The sequence below is a fragment of the Diplotaxodon limnothrissa genome, linkage group LG1, assembly GCF_057381915.1.
Source record: "Diplotaxodon limnothrissa isolate DT_005_m linkage group LG1, D_limnothrissa_male_GT1.1, whole genome shotgun sequence".
NCBI classification, from domain to species: Eukaryota; Metazoa; Chordata; class Actinopteri; order Cichliformes; family Cichlidae; genus Diplotaxodon; species Diplotaxodon limnothrissa.
The window spans coordinates 21,205,899-21,233,703 of NC_140596.1; the positions used below are offsets into that span (position 1 = coordinate 21,205,899).

Sequence of the window (27,805 nt, forward strand, 5' to 3'; positions counted from 1 at the left end):
GCAGCCATCAGAAAACTGTACTGTGGTCACACTGCAGTCATAAAGAGATAGATGTGGTCAGCAACAATACTCAGGCTGTGGAGTTTAAATCATTCTCAGTTAATGCTAAGGGGCCCTAAGTGTGCCAAGAAAATATCTTCCACATTATTACACCACCAAAATCAGCCTGAAGGCAGAATGGATCTATGCCTTCATGTTTTTATGCCAAATTCTGACTCTATTGTGCAAATGTCATACCAGTCAGCCTTTTTCTGTTGTCCAGTTGTAGTGAGCTTGGGTATATTGTAGCCTCACTTTCCTGTTTTTAGCTGACAAGAGTGGCTCTCTTTCTGGTCTCTGCTGCTGTAGAACATCTGCTTCAAGGTTAGACATGTGCATTCAGAGATGCTCTTCTGCATATCTTGGTTTTAAATTAATGTTTTTTTGAGTTATTGTTGTGTTCTCTTTTTTAGCTACTGATACAGGGTTTAATTAAGCTATTTGCAAAAAAATAGACTCCAATGAGTCATCATAGCAGAACAGAATCCTAGCAGTGATAGAAATTCAGACAGGACTAGGCTTGGTGGCATCGAAGGTCAGGGTAAGAGACAGAGACGGGGAGGAGTCTGAACAGTAGAATGACAAAAGAGCAGTAAGAAAGCAGAATAGAGGCTGATTGGCAGTGATGTGGATGATTTGGTTAATTAACCAAACAAAAGATATGTTTACATGTGTGCATTATGTCTATAAATTTGTACATGCATTTATTTTAATATATTGGCCCTTGAAATGTAATAGCTTAGAGTTATTTGTGAGAGATTACTGCTCATATGTAAAACTTCCGGCACATTCAAAACAGTTCCCACATACAGGAATCCCTTTTGTGGGATAAATTTTAGGAATTCTATTTTAGCTTTCTTATTAAAACTGAATGAAAACAAGAAGTACGGGCAATGTCATCTTAAAATTTATTTAAAAACTACAAAAAAATACTTCCTAATTAAAGAAACACAAACACAAAACATAAGTGCTCACAACTTGCATATTGACCGGTTATCTGGTAATTGTAGTGCAGCTTAATGAAGAGATTAATAAAATACTAGAATTTCACTCATTAAAACTGGAGCGCAGATGTATTGGACAGGTTGTACCACAGAGTAGATACAACACCACAAACACAGAGGTCAAATTCACCCATCAGTCAAAGCGGTCAGAATAACCACACCCCTATCTTGAAGCCTTAATATTAATACTACTTAATCGCTTAATATTAATATAACTTTTGATATTAAGTGAACTAAAATGTTCCCTTTCATACTTTCATAGTTGTTATGAAAGTATGAAGGGGAAAATTAAAGGCCCATTTTCTTCAGGCAGTTATTTTTACTTTGAAGTTGGGGGTTTTGATATTGGAGTTTTTGGGGATTGATTCATATTTGGAAGCTTTGAAGGAGCTTAAATTAGCACTTTGTCTTTAGCTTCCTTTATAAGCCCTGGAGGTTGCAGCTTGGCAGTGAAAAGTAAATGGAGTCATCCTGTGGGGACCATGAACATCTGTTCTAAATTTATGGGCCACAGCAATTGACCAAACAAAAAAATAAAAATCCTGAACTGGCAAATATTGTTCTTAAAATTTTTATTTTCTATTTTCTATTTGGAAAACTGCATTTCTGTAATTCACCCACTAAACTATAAAACATCACAAAACTATGCAATGTTAAAAAATCTATAACAGAATCAAATCTTTGTTTTTTTTAACACAAATAACATTAAACATTTTTAAAATCTAATACTGATGATAAACAGATGATTAACTAAGAATTACCTGATGGTTTTTGTCTCTAATCTCACTGTAAACATCCATGTACTGGCTAAAGAAATCTACACTGGCATTGTGTTCTGATTTTTAGCTCTAATGAAAAATCACTTTGAAGTGACAAAGAATTTACAAGGTCACATGGAAAAACACTGCCTCAGTAATTGAAACCCAATGAAGAGTTTACTTTTGCCTAAAGCATGCAACACCACTCACTACCTACTAATGAGTGAATTATGTTATTGATGCAAGAAAAATGCAGTTTTAACTGGGGTTGTCAAAGGGCAATTCTTACTCTACAAATATCTGTTACAAATCGCCCATTTAAAGGTGCTGGGGCAGCTGTAATACATATTTATCCCAACAGTCAAAGGTAAAGACTACTATTCTGGAGAAAACCCCAACAATCAAGAAATTCCCCTGTGAGCAAGCACTTAAATGGACACAACACAAGAATCATTCACATCACCAAACGTGATTGTGCACCTTCTTAGCGATGACAATTTAATGAAGGCCACTCCACAGTCCAAAAAATGTGATCACACAAGTTATTCCAAACAAAAATCAGGGAAAAAATTACATCACATCATCACGTTTGGGACCAGACATATGTAGATGGCTCCATGGTGGAGAATAAATGGCGATATAGTGCAAAGGTTTACACAGCTTAAAGAACTTTTGGACATTTTCTTCTCCGAACTCAATTCAGAACATTCATTCTTACTGACACTGGCTCTGCACACTCATTGAGACAGTTCCAGGGGAGACATTAATCATGCATGTTTTGTGTCTCTGTTTCACATTTCCCAAACATTATGCCTGAGCCATGGCTTTCTGCAGATACAAAAAGAAAGGAGAGCACGATGAGCATGGACAGTTGTTGAATTTTTCTGAGTGGTGTAGAAGCAAATAAAATAACACAGTCCTAACCCAATTCTCTTCTTTTTAATTAAATTAAATGTTCATTTCTAGAGGATATTATGGGGAGGTTTTAACTAATTTTGCTACTGTTGTTATTGAGGTAGTTGTCTGTGAACACAGGAGCCATAGAACCACACAGATAAACACCTGGGTCATTTAAAAATACCTCTGTTCAGACTGAAAGCTATGTTTCCCGGACTTTTATTGGCATTTTGTGCAGCTTCCTCTTTCTGCAAATCTTGGAAACAGACATTTAGTTTCCTTTCAGGAGAAGAAGCTGGACTCATTATTCACAATGCAAATGTCAACATGTGGTGACAGAAAACAGTGTTTTGAAAGAGAAAGAGAGGAGCGGGAGATTGATGACAGACCTTACCACTTTTCTTTTCCCTCTGCCTTGCAGAGCACCAGCAGTGCACTAGCACCTGTATTTGTTAGATTAACCATAAACCAGTGACAACATTTATGCGTTGATAATCGGATATAAGGTTCTGATAGTCTGCCAAGAAGACACTTTGGCAAGAAACCTGACAATATCTCACTCTCAAGCGGGATAGTGTCAAACGTGTCTGTTAATCATTTAGACAAGCTGAAGGCCTAAACGTTGCCTCTTATTTGTTATTTGTCCTCCACAGGTGCAGAAACATTACTTATCCCTTGAACCTCCCTCAAGTGAGCATTGTGTTCATTTTTGTGAATGAAGCCTTGTCTGTCATTCTGCGGTCTATTCACTCTGCCGTCAACAGGACACCTTCCCACCTGCTCAAAGAGATAATCCTGGTGGACGACAACAGCAATAATAGTAAGTACCCACATTTTATGTAACAGAAATTGACTGTTTGTCTAGCTGTAGCTCAGCAGCCGCAAACAGGCAATAGATGCCTTTCCAGCTAGATTGAAGTAATAGGCATGGATTTGCAATTAGGGTGACACTTTGTCTACTATGCATTTCTAAGAGTTTTATGTGGTTTGATCACAAGCGCAAAAGTGAGTAAGCAGTGTGTTGATCTACCTTTCCCTAAGCTTCCATCTGATAATTGTCTTGTCACATCCAATTACTCCCAAGGTAATGGAGAACACCATCAGATAAAGATATTGTTTTGTTGGGTTACAGGTTGTGTAAAAACCGTGTGGAAGCCCATCCTGGATGCTATCAGAATAATCCTTCAGCATCTCTCTCTCCTTCTCTGCCTTTGTTGGTTTTGGGGGAGAGCTGAGCAATTCCAGCCAAAGTTGTTCAAAATTACCTTCAACAAAATATATACACTCAACAAAAATATAAACGCAACACCTTTGTTACTGCTCCCATTCCCCATGGGATGGACGTAGAGACCTAAAATTCATTCCAGATACACAATATAACCATCCCTCCCAAACAGTGGTCACAAATCAGTCCAAATGTGTGGTAGTGGGCACATCTGCCATATTGAGATAATCCATCCCACCTCACAGGTGTGCCACATCAGGATGCTGATCTGACATCATGAGTAGTGCACAGGTGTACCTCAGACTGCCCACAACAAAAGGCCACCCTGGAATGTGCAGTTTTTTGCGCTATTGGGGGTCTGGGGACCCAGAACCGGTCAGTATCTGGTGTGACCACCATTTACCTCATGCAGTGCAACACATCGTCGCATGGAGTCTATCAGATTGTCAATTGTGGCCTGTGGAATGTTGGTCCACTCCACTTCAATGGCTGTGCGAGGTTGTTGGATATTCGTGGGAACTGGTACACGCTGTCGTATGCGCCGGTCAAGCACATCCCGAACATGCTCAATGGGTGACATGTCCGGTGAGTATGCTGGCCATGCAAGAACTGGGACATTCTCAGCTGCCATCTGCCCTGAACAATGTGAACCATGATTCATCCGTGAAGCGCACACCTCTCCAACGTGCCAGACGCCATCGAATGTGAGCATTTGCCCACACAAGTCTGTTACGGCGACGAGCTGGAGTCAGGTCAAGACCCCGATGAGGACGACGAGCATGCAGTTGAGCGTCCCTGAGACGGTTTCTGACAGTTTGTGCAGAAATTGTTTGGTTGTGCAAACCAATTGTTCCAGCAGCTGTCTGGGTGGCTGGTCTCAGACGATCTTGGAGGTGAACCTGCTGGATGTGGAGGTCCTGGGCTGGTGTGGTTACACGAGGTCTGCGGTTGTGAGGCCGGTTGGATGTGCTGCCATATTCTCTGAAACGCCTGTGGAGACGGCTTATGGTTGAGAAATGAACATTCAATGCACAGGCGACAGATCTGGTTGACATTCCTGCTGTCAGCATGCCAATTGCACGCTCCCTCATTGCTTGTGGCATCTGTGGCATTTTGCTGTGAGACAAAACTGCACATTCCAGGGTGGCCTTTTGTTGTGGGCAGTCTGAGGTACACCTGTGCACTACTCATGATGTCAGATCAGCATCCTGATGTGGCACACCTGTGAGGTGGGATGGATTATCTCAATATAGCAGATGTGCCCACTACCACACATTTGGACTGATTTGTGACCACTGTTTGGGAGGGATGGTTATATTGTGTATCTGGAATGAATTTTAGGTCTCTACGTCCATCCCATGGGGAATGGGAGCAGTAACAAAGGTGTTGCGTTTATATTTTTGTTGAGTGTATATATAGTTTAAATATCGGTGTTTGCTTGCAGTCAGTATCTGTATTGCTGCTCCTCTGAGGGCCTTCAAACTCCTTTAATGTTAATTAGGAGCTGTGTACACTGGGTTTAACTGATGGATGAATAATACTAATTAGCTGCAAAGCCAGGAAATTTGCCCCAAGGCAGATAACAATCCAGCAAGGTGATGAAGTGTTTGTACATATCTTGTCTGCATTTGCAAACCTAATTCTTACATCTGCATGCATTGGATGTTGAGTAAACACTGTCAGGTCAAAAAGACATTTAATATATGCGTGTAACTACTGAGCTCTGTTCCTTCTGCTCTGCTATCACTGACATGACTGATGTGTGAGATCACTGACAGGTGACTTTAGTCTGCTTTGCAGAGCACAAGATATAGACTTGAAGTCACCTGTGAAAGTGGACCTGATAATTTACAGCAGAAGACTTTAACTACATCACAAAGGCAGAAAGCAGGCTATAAAAAGGTAATGATACTGTGCCAAGGTCATTTATAGGCTTTTCACTTTTAAATAGGCTCTGCACCTTGTAACAGGAACTGAGACAACCATTACGGGCCAATCAACAGGGGAAATTCTGGCACTGGGAGGAATATGTTTACCAGAGTCAATAATGCACAACATGGAGCATTGCCTGTAGCCTGCTGGAGCAAAACATAGATCACTGTGGTATGTCTTGATAACTTACCTCAACTCGACTGAATAAGAATTATCTCTCTCCTTCTGGCTGTTACTGGCCATAAAGTTGGATTTATCCAAATGTATCATATAAAAAAAAATGTAAAACCCAGAAGTCTCGTCCCAAATTACAACTAATATTCATTCATATTTCATCAGGTAATTGAGAGCTGGAGAGCAGTTGCCTTCAGCGCCTTCAGAGACCCAAGTCATGCGTTGACATTTTGCTGATGGCATTTCGCCCTGTTTGCTTGAGCACTCCGTCACACTGCGTATGATAGGCCTGGTGTTATCATTATCACCATGACTGTGAATCTTATCTGTGCTAAATGTCGTTAGCCTGTTGACCTGTGATGCTGCTGATAGTGCTGAAAGGGTCATCATCCAGAGCTTACCTCTGAGGCACCCACGGCCTTGCATTAGTCATCGGCCGCTGTCACAGCTCACCTCCGAGACATTAGCATGCAGGAGAACGTGTAGCCATCAAGGTAGAGAAGGGCAAATTGACCTAGCTGATTCCTCCTTAATTGGATAATGTCCCAAGCTGTGGGCCGCGAAAGACTTGTCCGTGTAAAAGTAGGGTTTTGCAAGGGTATCGCTTATTAGACAGGCTCAGAGGACTTATGATCCATTCTTTACCCTAAAATGTAATATGTTAGGGTGTAGAGTTCTATGATGAGACACTAACCTGAAAGAAAACGGACAGCAGAAAGAAAAAATCATGCTTATAGTAATGTAAAATTGTTGAAGAAGACTGTCTCTGCATCATCCATCTAGACATTCAAAGGCTAGCCTGCTGATTAGCCTCTGTAGGCAACATGCAATCTTTTGCCAAGGTTTCCTGTTCACTCATTTAAGTAAGGAGATAGAGATAATAAAAAGCTTACATTTCATTAGAAGATAGTTTTAAGATTACATTTTAACAAATATAATGTTCTGCCACACAGACTATTTATGCAAACTTTTCTCAAAAGGGATTAAAAAACGTGAAAATAATTTAAGCATGCTTAAGCATTCAGAAATTTCCTCCCTTGCCTTCATGTAAAAATAGTCATAGGCAGAGATTACTATGGCTTTTAACAGTTGTCAAAAACTGCCTGAGTTTTCTGATATATGATAGAGTCTAATATGCTTGTTGGCTAATTAATCCTTTAGTCACAAAAGTTAAATGTAAAGTTCTCAGAAACTAGTGAACTAACCATAATAGTCTCCGCTCCTTTAAAAACAGAAATAGATTCAGTTTGCTAAAGAACTTTCTGGCATGTTTTATGGCAATTTGTTACTGACCAGTAACCACTGACTTAGTGTGGAATGGTTCAGCCCCTCATGTGTGCAAAAAGGTTCCAGCATCTGTTGGAAACCACTGAGATATCCATCAAGGAGTTACTACAGGTCCAGCCAGTGAAAGCTGGAGGCTACGCAAAAGTTATGATATGATCAGAAACAAAAGATTGTATTAGTGTTCAAATTGTTGTTAATATGTACTGCCAAGAATGTGTCCAGATATTTTCCTGTTCTTTGACAATGCTTACTGAAACGTCCGTACCAGAAAAGTCTTCATCAACGTCTAGAGAATGATAAACAGGCAGTGCCAATTTGTGATAGAACTGTTAGCAATGTACTCTATGTTCACCATGTTTTGTTTTTTTAGCTTTTTTATTTATTTATTTTTTTTAAACAAACTGCCTTTGGACTTTTTGGCTTGATTGTGGAGGAAGAGCAGTTCTCAGTTGGATATTTTAAACACTGATTTTCACTACCACTGAGTTGTGCAGTGAGAAATTGCCAAGTGATGCTGTGCAAACTACTCATCAACTGCGAGACCTGTATCCATGACGATTTGCCATCTGCTGTGCAAGCAGTAACTCCTGCTTGCTGATAAATGGTGTTTAGTTTGAACATGCATGAAAGAAACATAATATTCAAGGCATAGTCAGATTGGCTCAGTTCATAGAAACATTTATGTAAGTTATGATGAAAGATAGATGAGGAAGGAAACAATGACTAAAATCCCATTCATCAAATATCCTTTGCCTGGTTGTGCACGCAATGATATATATGACACAGTCACAGCTAATTCCCTGTGCAGCTAGGAGAAAATCTGAACAAGAGGATTTTAAGCCCTGTAGCCATATGGAAAGCTTTCAAGGTTTGTTCAGGAAAAATTGTTCATTCAGGAAATCCTTTTCTATAACTGTGTTACATCTGACTGAGAATAGGCTTGAGGTGAGCTAAATGGCAGGTTCTTCTAGTTTGCCACTCACCATTAGATTTGCTATTCATCCTCTGAATGAGAAAAACCTTGACTTTTCTTTGATACTTGTAAATTATGTACTGGAATTAGTGCACGGCTGCACAGTGATGTTATAGCCTGTTTTGCTTGTTGTTCGAGTCCAACTCTATCCCAAAGCCCATTGCTTTCCAGCAGAGCCTCAGCCGGATATTGGTCCTGAAAGATTGATGAGCGTTGGCTATCAGCTATTCCTGGTGTAATGAAGTGTGTTTTATTAGGATTTGTTATGAGGAATAAGAGCATCATTCTTATTTTCAGTGCACACACACATTAGTATGTTTTAATTATTGATGGATTAAAACTTATAGATCTGTTGCAGCTGCTTTATTGGCTTTAGCCAAAGTAAATGGAATTATATAGCTAATCTCTCTACTAAATGCCTTTAAACTTGAATTAGTACAAAAATTACTCTGCTTTGAGTTTGAGAAATCTCATTAGGGGCAAATTCACATTTCAGTTGTTAGCTGATTGCAGTTAATAAGGAGGTATAGAAACCAACTGTTACTGACTCCTCTTCCTACTGTAATACTCAACATACAGGACATGTAAAATACCACAGTTTCATGTGGCATGTAGTGCATGTTCATTACTATGAGAATTAATGTGCTTTTGAATTATTTATTACCTGGCAGGAAATGGCAGCCGTCCACTGGAATAAATTAAACACACTCTGACTCTTTTCTGTTGAAGCACTCCTGTTTCCACATGTGGTCTGCTTGTAGTCCAGTTTTGGTTGCATGCAGATAAACAGTGTGAATGGAGAGCAAAAGATAGATGGCATTTCCTAAATGCAATCTCGAAACCAACAGATTGCTTTACAAGAGCTTCTTAAAATGTATCTTTATTCGTAAACAATGATTAGTGTGAGAAACAACTGTACCCATCATCCAAAAGTTGGATGTTGCCTCCAAAGCATAAGTCAACAAACTAGTGATTTATTCCAGAATACGTAAATCTTTTTGTTTTTTACTTTTGTTGCTCGATGACATTTTGTGTCTGGAAAGTGTGAGTGTGCACAAACTGAAATAAGTGGCATCTCCTGCGCTCACATTTATAGGTGGGATATCTTATCTATATTATCACTCTTCATAGAGTTTGTTGACATTATATAATTCAGACTCAAGGGTGAAGGCAGGATAGCGGACATTTTATAGAACAGCTTCACGTACCTGTGTATCCCACAGGCCAACTGGAACTATGATCAAGATGCAAGAAGGTCAACCGTAGCCAAATACATCCAGAAAGTAAGACAGGTGCTCAGAAGCCAGCTGAATGGTAGGAATAGGATCTGAGCCATCAATAAATAAGCCCTATGAGTCATCAGATACTCACCTGGAATACTAAGCTGGCCACAGGAGACATAGATGCCACTGATGTCAAGACGCAAAAACTCCTCACAATTCATTGAGGTTTTAACCCAGAGTCCAGCACTCTGAGGCTCTACGAGCACCAGAAAGAGAGAGGGTGAAGATTTATTAGCGTCATAACCTAAATCCTTGAAAAAACACAGAGCATCTATGAATACATCTGGAAGATAGTCCCCTGAGATGAGTGCCTCAGGCACTCAGACAGTCAATGATGAGGAACAGAAGGAGGAACTGTGCCATCAGATAGAGGAAGGGGCTGACAAGACATCCTACCAGTGGCTAGAAAAGGCCAGCATAAAGGACAGCACAGACACAGAGTGTATGAGGAGTCTACCACAGTCAGAAGGACCCAAGCTGCAGAATGTCCAAACTTACCCCAGAGACTATCCATCACAAAGGAAGAGGAAAAAAGATGCAGAGGAGGCAGAACCAAGTAGCTGGGATAGTGTATGGGATCATCTATGTTTATTATAGACTCGAAGTCTCCAACTCCTGATAGGAGACACCAACAAAGGTGGATGTAGTGATGGATCTGGCAATCCCAGTAGACAACATCAGAAAGAATGATTGTTAATAAATAGCAAAGGACCAGGGGCTGAAGGAACAGCTGCAGCAGATGTGGAAGGTAAAGGTCAAAGTGCTCCCAGTGGTAATAGGAGCATAAGAAGCTTTAAAGCTCAACATCAGAGGTCTCTGCCCAGAAAAGTGCAGTCCTAGGAACAGCTAAATAATCCGCCGAACCGTCAAACTCCCAAGTGTCTTGTAGAGGACCCGAGCTTGAGGAACACATGCACCACCACCCCAAGTTCAGCAAGAGGGAGATTTATTTTTTATAAAACAAGACCCCTTATTAACTTCACCTTGGGTGGCAATGTAGTATGCTAGGAATTATGTGATGTCAGCAGACTAGTGTGTCCGCATGTGTGTGTATAAGAACCTGTGCAATTCTTTGGCTTTGGCAATCATGTTGCTTTACTGTGAATATCAATGTAAAGAAAGACATAATAAAATTGTCATACTCCACATATGGAGGAGATGAAGATAATTACTGCTTTTGCAACCCTTGAAAGGATTCCAAAAGAAAACATGAGCTCTTAGCACTCATTTCTGCTCTTTCTATAGGAATTCAATGCTGTGGATTCACTGGATCATATGGTATGAGACTTGTTTACTAACAGTTGTCAAAATTAACTATTAAGTCAGAAGCCAGCAGAAAATAAGGCTGAAAAATATTTCATTTAAAGACCACATATTGGTTTGCTGAATGCATTGTTGGACTGTGGGGAGTCTTTACATTCCAAGAAAATATGCTGCCTTTATTATCTTTGTAGAGTTGATGAGGACTGGACCGTACAACTTTTGAATAACAGAAACTTTCTTTAACAGAACTTTTTGCTAGCATTATTCGTTTAGAAAATCAAACTTATTTTTTTTCTAAAGCACCTCACACTGCCTCTAATAAAGCTAGCACAGCATAATTTCACGGTAGCCACTTTTTGTCTTCTCGCAGCTGCTTCTCACTCTCTTCAAACTGAAAAGATGGTTAAAACAGTGGGAACACAGCCTCGGGTGATTTATGTAAGGAATGATAAAACACAGTACTGATAAAACTTTTATTTTTCCCCCCAGCTTTATCTGGTTGATAGTACAGTACAGAGCTATGATGTAATTTTGCCTTATCACACTGGTCTATGCTGATATTTTACAGCAGACTCAGAAGCTTGGCCTTTTTGAAAGAATTAGTTTCCGTCTCAGTCTGTTTCACTATCCTTGGCATTTTTCTAGTCGAAGCACAAGGTGAACCTGTAAATGTGCTGTTGTAATTTATTGCATTTTTGAGAAAATTACCAAAAATGTGGCTCTCTCAAAACCTTGAAGTAAAATACATATTTATTTGTCATGTAAGCAGCAATGAGTCATATTCTCCATGGCGTGATTCATCACACAGTATACAGCTCAGGTAATAATGGAGGTAAACTTTGAATCCAAACATCAAACCACAGACATTTCATCTCCTCCTTCCATGTTTTGAAAAGCATTGCAGGCTGAGTTCTCAATATTGCAATATCCCGTTATGACTGGTAAGCCCCATGGAGGTCTGCAGTGCTGGCTCAAGCTGCTGCCTGTTTGGTCCAGTGATCAAAGCAGTGAAGCAGAAGTGCTGCTGGCCTCCGACCAGTGAAATACTGCCCACTGGAGGAGGACATGATGTGTTCTTGTGGGTGGAAGTTTACTTCTAAGTAGCTCTCACTTTTCTTACCCTTTTCAAATGATATCTTCAGACACCGATATGCATTCGTTTGTTTCTTGCAGATGAGCTAAAGGAGAAACTTCATGATTTTGTGTCTGAGACTAACAGCCAACGTCCAGGATTCATAAAGATGGTGCGGCACGACAAGCAGGAGGGTTTGATCCGGTCCCGAGTGAGTGGGTGGAGGGTTGCTACCGCCCCAGTCGTTGCCCTCTTTGATGCCCACGTTGAGTTCAGTGTCGGATGGTGAGTAACTCACAAGTGCAGCATGTGAAAAGCTCAGCTTAGCAGCACAAGAGCGCCGCTTCTTGAGCCATATTGCTCTGTGAGGGTTGATTGTTTCTTTTTTTCAATCGAACCATCAAACTTCCTTTATATAAATAGCAGGTTAGCGCAGGTTCCAAAAGAGTACGAACAGATTCAGCTGAAAAAAATTAAATCATATTTAAAGCTAGATAAAATAAATTAACAAGACATACTGTAAAATAAAAATATAATGTACACATACACAATGTGCATTACAAGCAAGTGGATAAAAATTAAGTTACACTACTGTAGATTAAATAAAATTGAGAGACAAAAAATTGTAACAAAACTGCAAATTCACTTAAATCTAATTTTAGAAATGTATTGTGTATATATTACTTTAAAAGAAAGAAATTTGCTATGTCTTTATAATGAACTAAGTAAATAAAAAATACAGTACATGATATTCATACATCAAAAAGCCAAGCTGAGTAGTTTTATGTTTACGACTGAATAAACAGCACTTCGGGCTCTTCTCAGGACTCACTCACTCGCACTAAGAGTGGGCCAGAGCATAAAAAAGCTGCATCCCTGCCCAAAGATTTTTGTTCTGCACTTTGAAACAACTGACTTGTGCTAGAGAATGTGAAGAGCCTCAGTGATTCACACAATATATACATTTACATGTACGCCAAGCAAGACAATAAACTTTTGTTCTGCCGGCAACAGTAATTTGTATCTTTGTATGACAAGATCACTGAAACACATCAACTAACAGTTAAAAATACAGAGTCCGATATTAAATGTGAATTCAAAGGTGCAGGGGTTCTTTGTCACTTTTCAAACCGGCATGTAAGACCCACTCGTGTATTTAGATGAGAAGCATAAAGACCTCACTCCCTTTGGTCAAAATCACATCAAAATTAAAGAATATGATTTTTTTAAGGGGAAAAAGTGGATTTTAGGTGCCTTAATAAAAATAAAATAACAGTTATATTCAAATTTTCCACAGTATTTGAAGGGCACACACATGCATAGATGGGAATTTAGATGTATACTGATTGTATAAGTGCAGTTTATTGTAATTATTTATTATAGCAGATCCAACCTCTGTTATAGCTCATAATATAATTTTAAATTTTTCTGTGTGTGTGTGTGTGTGTGTGTGTGTGTGTGTGTGTGTGTGTGTGTGTGTGTGTGTGTGTGTGTGTGTGTGTGTGTTCCTGTTATTGTGTATTGTGTTAGTTTTTCCATGAATTGTATTTTTTGAAAAACTGTTTGGAAAAGAAAAAATGTGTAATTGTGTGTAAACAAATCTTATCTCTTCCTATTTTGATTAAAAAATATAATTTCCATAAAGCTTTGAGATGAGCAATGAACTGAATAAAATTGTTTACTGAACAAATACCCTAACCTGACAAGTGTGGTCATAGAGTCGATGGAGAAAGCACGCAACAACACATACTGACACTGAAATATCTTTCTCTCTCCATATTTACAGGGCTGAACCTATTCTGCAGAGAATTAAAGAAGACAGAACCCGGATAATCTCCCCATCCTTTGATAACATCAAATATGACACTTTTGAGATTGAAGAGTATCCGCTGTCTGCACAGGGCTTTGATTGGGAGCTGTGGTGTCGCTACCTCAACCCACCCAAGTCCTGGTGGCACAAGGGCAACAAGACTGCACCAATTCAGTAAGAGAACTACATAATTGTTTTTAGCCTAAATAAAATAAAGTGATTAAAGTATTCAAAAACACATGTAAATCCTGCTAAAAATGGATTTTATGCACTTCCCTGAACGTTTTACAAATGTTCTTGGGTCACACATCTTTTCCTGCCTTCTGTTACTATAGCAACTGTGTCACGCTAACATTATATGTGCAGAGGATAGCAACTGATAAAATTTAAAAAAGCTCATCTTCATCCCCTTAAATCCTTCAGGAGCCCAGCTCTGATTGGCTGCTTTGTGGTGGATAGGCTGTACTTTGAGGAGATTGGTCTGCTCGATGAAGGGATGGAGGTGTATGGGGGTGAAAACGTGGAGCTGGGCATCAGGGTGAGTAATGATGTTACTCCTCTAGCTATGGGCCATTGTTCATCCAGGTAATGTGTGGAAAATTAACTATGATAATGAAACTTAATGGTTGTTAGGAGCAAGGTCGCCGAGGTCTTCACTCACTGGTTCATATGTAAAATGCTAAACTCATAAGCCTTACCTTGGAAAGTGTAATTTGGCTTCAAGCAATGGTCTCTGTGCATTTAAAAATTGTGTGGGGGAAAGAAATATGAAGCAGCCTTTGGGGTTATGTAGAATATCCATTATACAAACTGTCAACACTGTATTTTTGCTGAATGCTACTGTTTTTAATCTCAAAACTAGAGAACTGTAAAATAAGGCTGGCACTTCAAATTACTGCTGATCAAAACATTCTTTGGAAAGTTCTTAGAAATATATAACTCACAAAACAATCTCCCTTCATGGCACACATAGTAGTAGTAGTAGTATCACACTGCCCAATAAGTACAGCAAGTGATACTGAGTGTTAAAAACAATGAAAGGTGTCCACTGCAGGCAAGGTCTTTATTTTAATTTAATTTTTTTGATCTTTCATCATTTTTTGGGCTTCTGCTTCTGGTGAACTCCACTGTCACTCCTTTTACTGTTGCAGGACACTTGTCAACTCTATCCACGTCCACAGACGTGCAATCGGGATTTTGGAGAACTGCACAGGAGTGTCCCATAAAAACCAACCATAAAAATGTATTCTGATAGACACATTTGCGGGACCATAAAAATATGTTTTTCTCCTGTTGGTAGGTGTTCAGTTGGCCATGTAACCTACTGTACATCTATCTCTGAATGCACTGACTCTAACTCATGACAGTCTAACGCAGACTGTCTCAGGACTATATGTATTACTATCCTTATAAGAGAAGGATAGAAAGCGAAACCAAGTATATTTTTGAAGAATATGTTTTGTTTTGTTTTGTTTTTAAGGAACAGGGAAATTTGGGAAAATATTAATATTGGAATATTGCTTATTTGGAAAATTAAACTGCAAAACTAACATTTTACTTCTCCCATTACAATAAAAAAAAAAAGTGAATACTGGCCTAGACTTAGCATAGCTTGGCTCGAATTAGCTGCTTTGTTTTTTATTGTTACCTTATCAAGGCACAGAGATCATTTCTCTTCCTTTTTTTACATAAATTTACAACAAGAAAAATAGTAGAAAAACAGGGAGGCCATGCATTGCAAATGGTGAGATGATTTGACTGGAACAAGTGACTCGAGCAGAGGGAATTATCCCTTTTTTCCTACTGTACCTGGAATACACTGTGACATATTCCCTCATGTAGATTTAGCTAGAACAAATGATCACTACTAATGAATTCTGAAGTCTGAATGATCACCTTCATGCCCCGGCGATCCCTCTGAAGCACATGTGAGACTCTGATAGCAACCGTGTGTGAACAGAATGCTGACATTGTTTAGAGCAGAGAGATGCACCGTGTCTGCCGTTGAGTTGCGTCCTTCTAACAGTGCTTTAATTAATTTGTACACCCTCATCAGCTTTGTCTGGGAGCTGAAAATCGCTTTTGTGTGCATTCACTTCAGCAGAAACAAAAGCAGATGGGCCAGAGCTATAAGTACCCTCTAGCTGATGATAGCACACATGTACTATACCAAGATCATTAATGCAGCTATCAGCAGGTTTATTAAAAGCAAGAAACGAGGGACAGCTCCTCCTCAACTGCACTTTCCCTGGATTTTTTTTTTTTTTGTGAGCAGAAAATGGAGACAAGTTTTTGACAGGATGCTGAATGTAGAAATAACCATTCTCACTAATGACAGAGATGCAATCATCAGTAAAGAAGGGTGATTAGTCCTGCAAGTCATTACATGCTTTTAGAATTCCCGAGTCTGATAATAGCCCCAGTGCCTGATTCATAGCTGAACACATTGATGATTTTATCACATATATTATAACCCATCGCTTTGCCTTCTTGCTTTATTATCTTAGCTTTGAGTTCAGTCTTTGTCCACCATGTTGTTTACTTCCATGGTTATAATTGACTGAAGGAACTTGCCCTTGCTGGGAGTTAAATGCAGTTTATAGTTCTGCAGCATTTTTGAAACAGAGGGTGAGACAATGAGCTTAGAGCTACAAGTCTGAAGGACCCTGGCTTGGCCCCAGATTAACAGTCCCATAGAGCCCCAACAGGGTCTGTTTGTCTGTCTGTAGCGTATTGGTCATGCCTCCAGACCACCTGCCAGCATGCAAACTGGCTGCTGACGAATCTTCAGAGACACAGTCAAGCCAGGCCAAAAACTGCAGGCTTTGGCTGGGGTTTTAAAGGGCTTGTGCTCTGTAGAGTGAGGTTTGAATGAACTGCTGCTCTATGATCACATTTGGTCACAATGCAGAAGAATAATATTTGACTATCTGGATGTGTTGTTTTCATAAATGGCATCTTATGTGTATAACTGAAGGGGGATGCATCTCATCGTGCCTATGAACAGGGGATTATACATTTCTGCCATATGTGAAAAAATCCAGCATCATGTGCTTCATATAAGGTTTTTATTTTATGCTATTTAACATAAGAGCTAGATTCTTTTGTTCTGGTACACATTAGAATAAAAAAAACTGTTTGATTAAATCCAGTACCAGTCAAATGTTGGGACACACCTGAGAACATTTCTCTTTATCTGACAAGTTTATAAACGTGATGCATAGTGCATATAAAAGAGTATTTGACTATTATACACAGTTAGCAGTCAGTGCGCTAAATCCATCGTAACTGTATTTTGTCAAATGTAAATTTAATGCAGTTTGTTATGAATATGTAAAATTCATAACATAGAATATCAGGGATGTTTAGAAGTAAGACATTTTACAGGGAAATCTCTAAATAACCCAGATCATTTTTTGGTTCAAGATGAATCTCTGGTTTAGTTTTCCTCTCTCCTGGCTGTTGATGATTTACCCCAAATAATTATTTACCAAAGTAAGCTAGGAACAAAATATACACATCTTTAGTAGAATGTACAATTGTCTGTTATGAATCAGTTATTTAAAGCAGTTTAAAGTCAATGTTTTGCAGAAGCTCCAACAAAACAAAAAGGTAATCCAGATTCAGAAGTCAAACAGAGCAGGAGAACAGATAATCTTATTTATACTAAATATCTTCATATATCTTTACCAAATCCCCAGTAAAAACTTGAATTCACATTTTGAGTGCCCACCAAAGACTGAACGGAGACCACTTTTACAAATTCACATTTTCATTACATTATATATGTATTTATAACCAGTATCATATAATGCATTGCAATTTCTAATTGCCATCTACTGCTGCCTGTAGGACGCTAATGCTAGTGCTTTATCTTTCTTTTTAAGCGGTCTTTACAGATACAAAAACTATTGACTGCAAAATAGCTACTGAGTTACACGTGATAAAAGCAGTGTTGGTCAAGTTACTTGAAAAAGTAATCAGTAACTAATTACTGACTAGTTACTACTCAGTAACTAATTACTGATTACTTCCTCAGAAAAGTAATCCTGTTACTTTACTGATTACTTATTTTCAAAAGTAATTAGTTACTTAGTTACATAGTTACTTTAAAAAAAAAGATTTACAACCTGAATAGGTAATAAAGCAATAGATCTTTAAGCCCAATCCAATTTTTTCTGCATAATCCATCATATAAAATGTAATCAAATGAAAAAGTCTCTTTTTGAAACTAGTTTTATTAGTTTTAATCTTTTAATTTTACGCATGAAGCAAACATTAAATTATATTCAACATTCTCTGACTGGAAGAAATTTGTTTAACATTTAAACCTATTTTCTGCACATTCCAGCACATAAAATAAAATAGGTTTTTGTGTTTACACTCAGTCTTTCAGATAAATGCAAGTAAAACACAGCAGAAAATAAATAAAATCGAAGACTCAGCGGTCCTGTTGCTCTATTTTCACCTATATAGCAGGAGTGGGGCAGGCGGAGTTTTGCCCTGGTGCAGGTGTGTCCAGTGTTGTCAACTTAGTGACTTTGTCGCTATATTTAGCAAGTTTTCAGACCCCCTTAGCGACTTTTTTTCTAAAAAGCGACTAGCGACAAATCTGGCGACTTTTTCTGGTGTTATTGGTCTTATTTACGATGACTTTTTGACATCAAAGCGGGTATCGCTTTTACTCTCAACAAGCAGCGGGTGCTGCCGTGGGTACCACGCCTGTTCCAAAGCACTCACGAGCGGAGGATAGTCCTCCCCCAGCTGCTATCAAGGCAGAAGACGTTTACACCTATGTGTCCAAACTGCAAATGAATCGCGCATGAGCGAAGCCGCTGGTCCCGCACTGTCTGTAACGCAATCAGTTCTTCTTTTACTGTTATGCTGTTTTGTGGATCACGAGGTTTAAAACTACTTATACACACACAGTAACTCCACCAGAGTGCCTATTTCGGGTCACTTTTGCCAGTCCAAGCCCGGATAAAGGAGCAGGGTTGGAATTGTGACATTAAAAAAAAACAATAATTGCTAAAATAAATGTCATTTATTTAGGTCGCCGGTTCGATCCCAGGGCTCTCTGTCCTGGTCGTTGTGTCCCTGGGCAAGACACTTTACCCCACTTGCCTACTGGTCTTGGCCAGAGGGGCCGATGGCGCGATATGGCAGCCTCGCTTCTGTCAGTCTGCCCCAGGGCAGCTGTGGCTACAACTGTAGCTTGCCTCCACCAGTGTATGAATGTGAGAGTGAATGAATAGTGGTATTGTAAAGCGCTTTGGGTGCCTTGAAAAGCGCTATATAAATCCAATCCATTATTATTATTATTATTATTAATTTGTAGTTCTAAATTAACTCTAAATGCATTTAAGACGTTTTTACTCACTTCATGTCTCTTCCACTATGTTATTTCTCTCTCCAACAACATAGGTTACAATTATATTAGCATGACCAATCATGCAAATTAGCCGATGACGTCATTTAGCGACTTCTAGCAACTTTTAGGACAGCCAATAGCGATTTTCCTTACTGAAGAGTTGGCAACACTGGGTGTGTTGTAGCGGTCAGTGGAAGGATCTGGGAGTTTCACATTCCCGTGGCAGTGTACTGTCGGTGCTTGCTCGGAAGTTTAGGGGGTTTTTTTGCTGTAAAAAGAAGTTTTCTTCCCAGTGAACAGAGGACGCTAATGTTTTTGTCACTTTTTACAGAATCAAACTCAAAATAACGCTTTAAACACTGCACGGTCATACTCTCTCCCGCACTCTATGTTAGCCATTGTTGATCTGCACACAGCTGTTGCCACGAATGTCGCACTCGCTTACATCATTGTCATGAGACACTCTCCCAAAAAAAATCACAGTTTTAGTAACGCAGCAACGCTACATGCTTACGGGAAAGTAACAGTAATCTAATTACCTTTTTTGCAATAGTAATCCCTTACTTTACTCGTTACTTGAAAAAAGTAATCGGATTGCAGTAACTTGTAATGCGTTACTGCCCATCTCTGGATAGAAGGGCCAATGACAGTCTCTGGAAATTCAGGAAATGTATCTGTATGTGTTGGAGATGAATCCAGTGAATTAGAATCAAAAGTCCTTCTGAATGTGATCTATCTATGTTGTCTATTGCATTAAAATGCTGAAGGATTGTCTTAGGGAGTCTGAGTCATGTCCACAATAAAACACAAAGCATCGTTAGATCCGTAACACAAATCTGACCTGTTTCTAACAGGGCTGGTTCTCTGTTTGAGCTTCAAGGAACACTGGGATGATTTGTTTTTTGAAAACTGAAGGTGGATGCATTAAAAAATATATATATATCATTTATTTTTTTGAGGTTATCCTTCAAGTCAGACTGTACGGTGGAATGCACAGCAAATTGCCACAGGACCATGAAACAAAATTATAATACAAATGATTTCCCCAAACACCTGTGAATACTGGGTATCACGCCAGTGAAGTCAGCCTAGGACAATGCATCATAAGAATACCAAAGCAGACATCATCACTCTAACAGTGCCAGGATGGTTGTGTTGAGAAATGAGAATCATTGAGGGCTATGAAAAACAATTATGCAGCAGCCTTTGTGCACAGTATTTATGGAAGTGGCAATAAAGCATCATTACTGTCATCATAATGATTTACACAGTAGATTTCAACCAAATAGTCACCAAGCAATTTAATTTGCTATAAAAAAAAGTGTAATCTGTTTGAGCTTTAAAAAAACAAAACAATGTAAAACACATAAATAGGACTTCGAATCAATCAAACAAACAAAAAAAAAATATTAAGGCCAGTTATCAAACTGAACTATTTTCTGTGATAATTTTTAAAATGATAGTTGTCATTTAATCAAACTTGCAGTTTGATCAGTTACCAAGCATCAGGATTTTTTATGTATCTGTTGAAGAAATACTTTATGTGCTGCACATGTAATAGACAACACATATAGTAAGTTTAAGTATTCCAATACAGCAAATTAGTTATTTCGATTCAGCATATACAAAATCAAACAGCAATGTCACGCAATGTATATTTAAATTTAAATATATTCTCATCACCCATATGGAAAAGAAATAAAAGACTTGCATAAGATTTGGCTTACTTCATATGGTGAATCATATAAGGCTTATATGATTTACTCATGAAAGTGGCCACTTTCTCATTACTTTCATATATTGTTTTAGTAAGTATCCAAAACATACAAGTTTCATTTATATAATTTTTCAAGGGATCTTATATCTGTTTTCATTCTTGTATGCTTCTCATACACGTTTCACACAAGACAGATGCAAACTTTATAAGATTTATATATATCTTTTCCATGTGTGCAGCCACATTATTAGGCACACCCACGGGTGGTCCTGGCATGTTTGGTGCCCTGGGAGAACTCTCCTGCAATCCCCAAAATGCGCTGTCATGATGTCGGGGCAGCATGGGTGCGAGCAACTTTTTTTGCCCATGCCATGATGCCGCCCCCACCACGATGCCGCCACGGGCAACCGCCCATGTGGCTACTGGGCACACCTGTAGATATGCTCAAGATTATCTGCTGAATAGGAGAGAAAGATTTAAGATGTGCTGTGGTTGTGGGTACCAGATGATGGTTTGACTATTTCACAAAGTACTGATCCTGACCCAGCGCTACGGTTTGCAGAGAATGGTCAGAAAAGGAAAATATCCAGGGAGTGGCAACAGTAATTCAAATAAGCACTTGTTAGAACAAAGGTATGCAGAAGAGCATCTCTGAATGAACAAAATGTTGAACGCTGAAGGACATGGGCTTCAGCTGCAGAAGATAACACATGCAACTGAAATCTGCAGCAAATGTGTGATGCTATCATGTCAATATGGAATGATTCCAGCAATAAGAATTAGGGCAGTTCTGGAGGCAAAAGAAGGTCTAACCCAGAACTAGCAGGGTGTATCTAATAATGTGTATGAATATACAAGCTTTGTGTCTTGTAAAACACATTCACATTCACAAAATGTTTCCCACGTGTCATTATTTTAGTCTTAATCTCAATATTTTGGGTATCAATTGCAGGTGAGTGAATCTGAAACAAAAGCCACATTCACATTAGCAGTACCTGTGAATAAATTACCAGCTCAATTTTGTGTTCAGTATTCACACTGCATAATGCTGTTTTGAAGTTCTCCACCATATAAAATTTTAAAAAGATTTAGCTCTCTGTAATCATACATGAACGAATAACAAAACATTGTAACATAATGACCGAGTCTGTAATTGTAAGACAGCGCTGATTGAGTTCCATGACCCCTGTTCTGCTGAAAATCTATTGAACCCCGCTGCGTAATCTCAGACCAACAGGACAATCAATGAGCAAGTCTTTTTTCTAACAGGGGTAATGGGAACAGCATCGCAGCCGTCTTGTATAAAAATGAGAAATGTTGCAGTTTCATGGATACGATGATCCTTGTTATACGGTAATGCTATATGAGCCAGAGTTAAATCCCATAAATGGCAGTGGTTTGCAGTAAGCAGCTGGACACTTGTAACAGTAAAATAGTTTTATAGTGTACTGAGACAAATGCAGAAACGCTGTTTTAAGCGGAGCCATATTAACAGAATTAACTTCAATGACTCCCAACAAATACCAGTCTGTTCACATAACTCAGACCGGCTTCTCTACTTTGGCCTGCCCATTCAAAGTCATTTCAGTAGGAGTAACATTATAAGACCATACTACTCTCACTGGGTTTTAATTTTTATACTGAAATTGTTATTAGTGTTTCACATCATTCATAAGCCATCTTTCCACTTACCAAAAAACATTGCTGGTTTCCTTTTTCCTAAGAAAAATATTAGATGTAAGTATAACCACTCTTAGCTACGTTTGCTCTAGGAGCTTCACTTTGTTCTTGGCTTTTGGCATTACAACAGCTATATCACTGTGAAGATAAATGTGGTTGATTATTATGTTAAAACCTTCACCCAGTGCACCAAAATGTCTGTGTAAAATTTTGAGTGAGAAGAAAACTACTTGGATTTAAAGAAAAAAAGACTAGAAGGATTCGGTATCGACTCTATACAGAAGAACTGTGCTCATCAGGGTTCAGACTGCAGGCTTTTATTTTGTAAAAGCACCTCTGAGTGGTGGGAATTTCCCAGTGCAAACACACCAGGAGATACTCATACAGACTGTTGAATTAAATTCTTTCTAGTGTTGTTTCTGGAGGTAAAATAAGTCTACAGCAACATTTTAAAGAAAAACACTGTTTTCTTCTGTGAGGACTTAGACAAAGAGATTTAAAGTACTGTGAAAAAGTCTTGAGTCATCCCTTATTCCTCTCAGTTTTGCTTCCAAGGACCTTTTAAGGTAATTTTTATAGAGTGGTCTTGAGCAATAGTTCGTCAAGCTTTCTGAAGGTCTTTCAGGGATTTTTCTTTTTAGACATTGGCCTTGGTTTTCCCTCATTTTCCACCCAGTCCTTCTACTTTTTTAGAGTAATGCTGTATTCGTGTTTGATTCTTTCCGTATTTTTGGTTTGTTTGGTTGGTCATGAAGCCACTAAACAATGACTATGATTTAATTAAGAATTTAAAGAAGACACTTGATTTAACAGATGAACCAGTGTAGTGTCTACCTATATAATTTTTAATCGCATCCTTAGGCACTTGTTACCATCAGCCTGTTGCAAAATATCCTAATATTTTCCCATTTCTTTAGGTTGCCAATGCCAAATAAAGCAGTCTGACAGGAATAAAATAGTATTTTTGCACCAGCAACATGATTGCTCTAAACTGAAAACTTGGTATATCTCAGAATTGTGTGGCGTATGTCCTTAAAGACCAAAGAACATGTTTCCTAAAAATAAAACCTGCAGCAGTTGAATAGTATCTGAAGGTTCTGAACCTAAGAACTAGAAAAAAATCCAGCAAGAAAACAGACAAGACCCGACTAATACATCTGACCCTTTGGTTGATCTACTGCTCATCAGAAATGTTCTCAGTGGTGGCTCTCAATAAGCCATTCTTAAGTAAAGGAAACATCCGTCCATCCATCCATTTTCTGCCGCTTATCCGGGGCCGGGTCGTGGGGGCAGCAGCCCAAGCAGAGAAGCCCAGACCTCCCTCTCCCCAGCCACCTCCTCCACCTTGTCCGTGGGAAAATCAAGGCGTTCCAAGGCCAACCGAGAGATATAATCTCTTCAGCGTGTCCCGGGTCTGCCCCGGGGCCTCTTCCCTCTGGGACATGCCTGGAAAATCTCACCCAGGAGGCATCCTTGTCAGATGCCCGAGCCACCTCAACTGACTCCTTTCGATGTGGAGGAGCAGCTGCTCTACTCTGAGCCCCTCCCGAATGGCCAAACTTCTCACCCTATCTCTAAGGGAGAGGCCAGCCACCCTTCGGAGGAGGCCCATTTTCGCAGCTTGTATTAGCGATCTCATTCTTTCGATCACTACCTACAGCTCGTGACCATAGGTGACGGTAGGGGCGTAGATCGACCGGTAAATCGAGAGCTTCACTTTTACACTCAGCTATCTCTTCACCACAACAGACAGCATCCGCATCACTGTGGCCACAGCACCAATCCGTCTGTTAATCTCCCTTCTGTAACATAAAACAGGATTTTTCATTAATAATTCAAGGCTAAGAATCTTCACATGCTGCCTGTATGAATTACTTCATCCCTGTCTCCTAAGAAGTTGCATTTATATGCATTTATTCCTTATTAGCTTTTTGAGGGGTTTTTTTCAAGAGTAACATTCAGACCTGAGTTAGGGTCAAAAAAAGAAAAAAAATCCTGAGTAGACAACATGATGGATGCACATTTAAAGTTGGCATGTTTGTAGTCTGCAAATGAAAAAATAAAAAATGTAGGTTTACCTTTAAAATATCACTATTTCTCTTAGGTAGACTTGTGCAAAGTTTTTCCAATGTGCTTGGCAATAAGTTGTTTTGAGCATCTTGGGGATCTTGCCACAGTTCTCCAGTGGATTTAGACTGTCTCCATGTCTTTGGTCTCTTAGTGTAATCCCAGAAGGACCCGTACCGTCTGCTGCAGGACAGTTCTTTATATTTCCCACTGTGCTTAAAACATCTATAGAGCAGTGTAGATAATATTATTTTTCTAGCCATTGTCAAGTCAATAACATGTTTAATAAGTCGATCAGATGTCCTTAAAAATGTCAGAAAACATTTTAGAAATATTACAGTATAACAATGAAAGTAAGATTTGCTTGTTTGGCATAATAAAAACTAAAATATTTAGGTTCTACGCTTTCTAGAATATATCAAACAGTGCTCTTATGAAGTGCAGGATTCTAGGTCTCTATAAGACACTAAAAATTTAATAAAAAGTCTATTTCTCCAGCTTTAGCTAACTGACAATATTCAGGCATGGGATTCATGCAGGCATGAGTGCATGTGTATTTTGTATATTAGCCATTCTGTACTAAATATGCAAATCTCAAAGAACACTTGCTGAAGCACTAGTTCTCATAGTTTAACAATATTTTGCACGCAGTGTGCGACAGGGACTGATAGCACTGAGAATAAATCATGTGAAAGTGAAGAGTTCTCCCCACACGCTGTATGAGTGGGTTTTAAAACTTATGTTGTATTTGACTGACTGTTTATCTCTGAGCTTTAATTAATGACCACAGTGAGCAAGAGGGACCTTCACACCCTCTTCTCACTACACTAATCAAGGCTGGAAGATCCCCTAATAATTTTCTCTTCAGTGTCACCATTTATTAGGTAGAATATAGAATTTAGTTGCTCGTTTTATCGCCTACACTCTGACGGCATTAGCATATCCACGTCCATTAGTAAGTTTGCTGTAGGAGATATTCCGGGAATGGAAAAAGGTGCTGATTAATTTTACAGTTATTCAAAGGATAGCTTAATGCGACACCACCTTGTGAGGTTTTGCAGTTCTCACGACTGAGAACAGGCAGTGAAATCATTGAAGATGTACTTGTTTTGGCTACATTCTGCCTTTCTCACATAAATTAAACACCTGTTAGACTGTACAGAGTTTAAAACTCCTGAGAAACATTTATATGCATCACTACAGCTGAATGTGGATTTTGACTTTTTAATTCAACGAGCAGTGAAACTTCAGTCTAAGGTAAAATGATGGAGATGCTTCTCTTCTGAGTGATCCAAGTTAAACTCCACTGAAATTTTGGGTCAAGCCCAAATTAAAGTCTAATTTGCTTCAGATATGAGTTTTACATAATATTTAACATTTAAGCAAACCATTATTATGATTGTTTTTGAGTTTTATGCCTGTGACCTTTATTCAAATTCAAAACCAACATGAGAAACACATTAACATAATGAAGTGAGTGTCTGAACCTGGCTTAAATTAACATAATCTTTTTTTATTGTGCCATACACAAACACATAATAAGACTGATTTGGTCAATTAGAAATACTTTGCCTGGTGTGTTTAGGATTGTCTGCAAATGGTTCAGCATTTCTGCGGTAAGGACGGGGAAATGTGTTTTGCCTTTCAAACAACAAAGAGTGCAAGCTGATACACGCTCAGTGGAAACTCTACACCAATTGTCTGCACTGCTTTAACTCTGCGCTCTGGGCAAGAAAAGAGGAAGTCAAGCTTTACCTTTAAAGTAAGTCTGCGCTTTGATGTGAAGGGTTTTATTATCACAAAATACTGAGGAAATGTGAAATGAATGCAGTGGGAAATATTAGGGAGTTTATTTAAAAGCCAGTTAAGGTTTCTGGAGGGACAGGAGAGGTTGTGCAGGGAGATGAAAGCGGATACCTTCAGATACGCAGACAAGCATGAAGTGAAAAAAATAGAATTCCTAAAGTAGCATATATAAAATCACAGGACTTTATGGTGCTTCAGAAGCATCATTTCAGTCATAAGCAAGCTGTCACATCAAGGTGTTCGTGTCAGAATTACATCAGCTGTGTCCTTGTATAGGACAATTCACTCATTTGCATAAGCAAGAGTCCAATGTACACACAATTTTCCATTCACTTGCCGTTTTCTTTTAAGTGCAAATGGCTAAAATTAGCTCTAGAACTTTCCCTGCGGTATCCTGCTGAAAATCTATTCACAGATAGATATATATCATAGTTTTACATCTATTGGCATTTAAATGCATGCCAGCTTTTATTAAAGGGCATGGTATTTAATACAAAAATGCACCCTATTTCATTTGCACACCTCCAGGATGCAGCTATAGCAAGACTGATACATGAACTTGTGAACTCCAAGTCTTCCCAGCTAGAAACAAGGTATTCATAGATTGATTGATTTATAGTGTGTGTGTGATTTAAGAGCAGATTTCAGATTTATTTATTTTTTAATTATGCATAACATTAACGTAAAATGTGTTTATCTTTCAGTTAAACATGGAGTAACAAAGACTAACTATTCTGATATCCTGAGTATACTTGGAAGCAGAGAAATACTTCATGCCAAAAAAGTGCTTTGAGGTGTTTCATGTGCATCTTCATCTTTTTGCCTGTGAAAATGCTGAAATCAGTTGTTACGAACACAACTTCAAGTAGCTGCTGTTCTCAGTGAAGAAGAAAAACACAAACATTTTACATGTTGCCTTTTAAGCCTGCAGGAAGTGAATATTTGACACTCTAAAGCTGCAAACTATGTACAAACCAGAAGTTAACAAAAGTTCATGAAATGATTAAGTAGATAAGCCTGCATATATGTAATCTGATTAGGACTTTGGCTGCACCATAAAGCTTTTTGCCGGTATGCTTCATATCCTCAAAGATTTTTGCAAAGTAACCTTGTGGCTACTCTCATCAAAATCCACTTTAAACCACTGCACAATCTGTTTGGTAAGTGGCACCACTACACAGAAAAATGAATGAAGCACTTCCACTCACATTACATTTACATTAAAGGTATTTAGCTCTTGCTCTTATCCAAAGCAAATTATGATGAGGGCAGCAGTAAAATTAGCTTAGGCTCAGACTGATGGTGCCCTGGTAATAGATCTAAGCAAACACAGCTGTAATGTGAGACAGGCTCTCTGGCTGAAAAGTTCTACAAAAAGAAATTAAGAGGAAGAGCACTTAGATGGTGAGGAAGAGGATATTTAAACATGAGTATATTTGCAAGAGGA

General features: G+C 38.8%; 1 protein-coding gene across 1 annotated transcript in view; it reads left to right on the top strand.

Annotated features, from left to right (window-relative positions):
* Positions 1-27,805, top strand: part of galnt18b (UDP-N-acetyl-alpha-D-galactosamine:polypeptide N-acetylgalactosaminyltransferase 18b) — a 97,116-nt gene that overhangs the window by 40,455 nt on the left and 28,856 nt on the right. Inside the window, exons 3-6 of the mRNA XM_085354867.1 lie at positions 3,352-3,518; positions 12,009-12,192; positions 13,694-13,891; positions 14,141-14,255. Coding sequence (XP_085210993.1) covers positions 3,352-3,518; positions 12,009-12,192; positions 13,694-13,891; positions 14,141-14,255 — 664 coding nt within the window. The remainder of the gene's footprint in view (positions 1-3,351; positions 3,519-12,008; positions 12,193-13,693; positions 13,892-14,140; positions 14,256-27,805) is intronic.